Genomic DNA, 4,057 nt, shown 5'->3' on the forward strand with positions numbered 1-4,057 from the left:
ATGCTTGACAAAAGTAAATTCTCCACTGCTAAATCATGCCTTTATTATTTTAGCGTGAAGAGTCCAAGGGATGAAATAAGCCATGTTGTTAAACTTCAATGCATTGGCCAATCAGCACTGAGTTTTCAAGTGGTAATCAGGTGCTACCCTCCTACACTGTCGCAGACTACATGAATTTCTGAGAAAAATATTCTAACCATAATATAGTGCTAAAAATTTTAATGTCGTCAAATTTTGCTAGATGGGTTGGAATATCAGCAGAAATTGGTAAAAATAAAAATTTCTCAGGTCATAACGTCAAAAAATCTCTCAGTCGGCCCCAATTTCAGATGGGTGGTTGGGTTACAGCAAATAAATATTTTTAAAATTAATATTGATAATTAGCAGTTTACTGAGCTTAAAAATGCACAATTTAAATGTACATTATAAATATCTTTACCCCAAGATCTTCATTGTTCAAGAATGCTTCTTTTGATGCTAACCATGTTTCTGCTTGTTTAGCATGTTCTTTGAACACCTGGAATGGAACAAAGAAAAATATCAATGAAGTCAAACAAAAAAATTTCAGTATTTTAGTAGAAAGTTCTTATTATAGGTAATTATAAGGTTACACTGACAAGTATAGTTCATTTTTAAGATAATTAACGACAAGACTTCACAAGTAGAGCACTTTCTTACAAAGTTAATTCAAGGTCATGTTCATTTTTAGAATGTGAATTTAAGTGAAAAGCAAGTTTATAGAATATCTATTTGAAAATTGTTCTTTTCTAAAAGTTACATAGATAACTTGATGAAAACTGTGTTATAGTGTCAGGATACTTTTGTTCAGCTATAATAACATAATGCCATGGTAGATTCTGTTTCTTGAAATAGAGCTCTGTGTTGTCCAACTTACCTGTAAATCATAGCACTGTGTCAACATTTGTCGTTGCTCTTCCCATGCTTGTGTCAAGGTACGTCGCAGTTCTTCCAAGTATTGCAGGCTCTCTTCAATGGTTTCCTTTGCTGGATGTTTCTGTTGTAGGAGTCGGTGGCCAAACTCCTTTAGAAACTGAAATGTCTCTTTTCTACCATCTATTTCAGCCTAGAAATTTAGAAGTGCACATAACTTTAGTATATTACTGATGCTAGGAATAAACAGAATATAATGTTACTATTACCTGAAAAAAATTTCAAATTCTCCACTTTTCTGACTTGAAACAATTTAAAGATGAATATAATATTAAATTGTTTTGAAGCTACTGCACTAAGTAGTAGATTCAGGTATTCTCCCTTGAAAAAAACAAAAAACCGTTATAACTGTCAAATTTATTCAACCCCAGTGAATCATTCATCTTTCCTTAATACCTCTTTAGACTCTCACAATATGACAACTGTACATAATACTAGATACAATGACTTATTTCAGAAAAATCAATTTTATACACAAATAAATCTGTGATATCATAAAATATTAGGAATGTCATTAGAAAAAAATCAACTGCACAAATGGCTTACCAGCTCTACTAAAACAATTATGGCAAAACATTTGCAAGACTACTATTTGCAAGAATAAAGTACCTTAATATACAGATTGCTTTAGTTACCAACTTTTAGAAAAAGGAATAAACAGTGACTTACTGCTGTTAGACTTTTTCTTATATATTAAAATTATATCTAAAAGTAGAAGCTAACATTCTTGTGGATAATAGGTTAATTTATAATATAGTTGAACATCAAGTTCTGTAAACTGAATTAATAGAAGATACTGTTTTTCTTTATCACATTATTTCAACATGCTTTTGTATCTTACAATAATAAAGGATTCAGTTTGAGTTAAACGGAAGCAATAAAGAGGGATCTATAAAGCTAAAGAAGAGAGAAAATTGTTTTTCATTTAAATTTTGAGAAATAAACTGAAAAAATTATCACCTTTTAAATGTAGTAATATATCCATCTAATTTTGTTTTAGAATTAAAGTCAAAACCAATTAAGTACCTATTTCCAAACAAATGGGTAACTAATTCATCATAAACTTTCCTACCACACCATAATATGATGTTACTCAAATTTTGTTTGTTTGTGTGTGTGTGTGTGTGTGTATGGTTCATGAGAGGCCCCTTCATCAATCAGCAATCTCCATAAGTATTTACATGCAGGGCTGGGTCTTTCTTGACACATCTTCTTTAGAAACATCCAGACAAGAGGTTGTAAGGATGTATGTAAACCCGATTTTAATTTTACAATTCACTACTGTACCTTGAGATGGACATATTGCTAGAATCTTCACCTCAAATTGAGAAGGATGGGCTACCTGGAAGAAAGACAGAGACAGCATCCACCTTGAGTGAAATAGTAACCTAACCTGCCATCTTATGATTAAGAAAACTCTCCAGAGGATGCAAAACAAGACCTGAAGGATTTTCAGGGAACACAGGTAAAATCTCAGATGTAATCCTATCCACATTAACAGCATAAAGTAGATCTTCACAAGGGAACAACTTCTTATATGTTAATGTTGAAGCTTCTCCAGGCCAAAGGCAACATGTACTCACAAAGATAGTCATATGAATGAACAAATGGCATTCAAATAATTGCAGTTGAGGCACTAACAAGCAAGAATGATGAAAAAACAAGTCATCAATACCAATATCTAGGTGGTATCTCAGAAAGCTACTAAACAAATGAAAGCTACTTTTACAACTGAGCACATGATTCAGGTACAGAAAAGGAATCAAACCACTTAGATTCTCAGAGTCCTCACAAAGTAAATTTGTGGAAAAGATGTAAAGAAACAAGCTTCAGAGTTATTTCAGTTAGGTCCACTAGATAACAAAAGATTCTGCTTAAGATATTGGTTACAGAGTGATATTAATTTTTTTGCTAATTGAAACAATTAAAATGACTAACAAGACTGGTCAAAAGTGTAAAACAAAATGCAAAATCTTTATTAGAGCACTAAACACCAAGACAATGTATGTACTCATTGTTACTAACACAGGATAATCACATTGACTGGATATTCCAGACTAGACTGATCAAAATGTAATGTTTCTTAGCATACAAGAAACCTCACATTTAGCCAGGGTGAGTAATGCTACTCATGTGATGGGTGATTCTCATTACAACATAGGTGAGCTCATACCATATAGATATCACCTGAACAGCTGTTGAAAGACACTAATTTTGATATCTTCACACAACATGAAGTCTTGATCAACATCATTCTCAGGCAATAGCAGATATCATGTACTATTGAGAATAACAAAGTTAGTTTAGAACAAAATCCACTTAACACCTTCCATGTGAAACCAGAACATATACTGAACAAAGAATAAATCCAGAATGATATAATATTACAAGAAGATGGATAAACATGGCATATTCAAATATCACAGTCTCAAAGCAGAAAACTAACATTATTATTCTCCATATCTTGCTCGATGTACAATTTTCCAAGGAACAACTTACATCAAAGTCATAATTCAAGGCATCTCAAAGCTTTCCCTGTAGGTTCAGAACAACTTCTTTCCCATCTCTGTGGCAAATTAGCTAAATGTAAATGGGGATCAGAGCCCAGTTCTGGTGGTTTAAGTGCTGCACTCTTGGGAATCAAAGTACAGTTCCAGTGTTTTTAGTGCTATACTACTGGGACATTTTAACTTTGATACTTCATTAAGGAGACTATATTATAGCACTATTTTTAACACAAATTTATATTATTTGCAATAATATGACATATATTCTCTACATTGTTTGGGGAGATTACAAAGGGGTTGTAGTATTTAAAAAGTTTTATAGATAGCATACATATACCTGACTTTATAAAACATTGAGAAACAAACATAACCCCACCTGAACATATACTATATATATCAACCAAGAAAAACCCTATAACTACATCAATGCTATGCAATAACTTTCTATGTAGAAAAAGCAATGAAAGTGGAAGTACCCTATATGTTACTTGTCAATACAATCAAACCAAGTATGTATATATACACAGCGTGGTCACAAGTAACTAGACACCTAATTTTTTGTCATTTAACTGATTTATGCTAACTAATTTGTCTTCACA

At 32.2% G+C, this 4,057-nt stretch overlaps 1 protein-coding gene across 1 annotated transcript in view; it reads right to left on the reverse strand.

Moving 5' to 3' along the window:
* LOC106459460 (spectrin beta chain, non-erythrocytic 1-like) overlaps window positions 1-4,057 on the reverse strand; it is a 179,713-nt gene that overhangs the window by 58,139 nt on the left and 117,517 nt on the right. Inside the window, exons 57-58 of the mRNA XM_022385955.1 lie at window positions 896-1,084; window positions 423-517 (exon numbers count right to left, since the gene is read on the reverse strand). Of these exons, the coding sequence (XP_022241663.1) occupies window positions 423-517; window positions 896-1,084 (284 nt within the window). The remainder of the gene's footprint in view (window positions 1-422; window positions 518-895; window positions 1,085-4,057) is intronic.

This window comes from Limulus polyphemus, unplaced genomic scaffold, assembly GCF_000517525.1.
Source record: "Limulus polyphemus unplaced genomic scaffold, Limulus_polyphemus-2.1.2 Scaffold612, whole genome shotgun sequence".
Classification (NCBI taxonomy): Eukaryota; Metazoa; Arthropoda; class Merostomata; order Xiphosura; family Limulidae; genus Limulus; species Limulus polyphemus.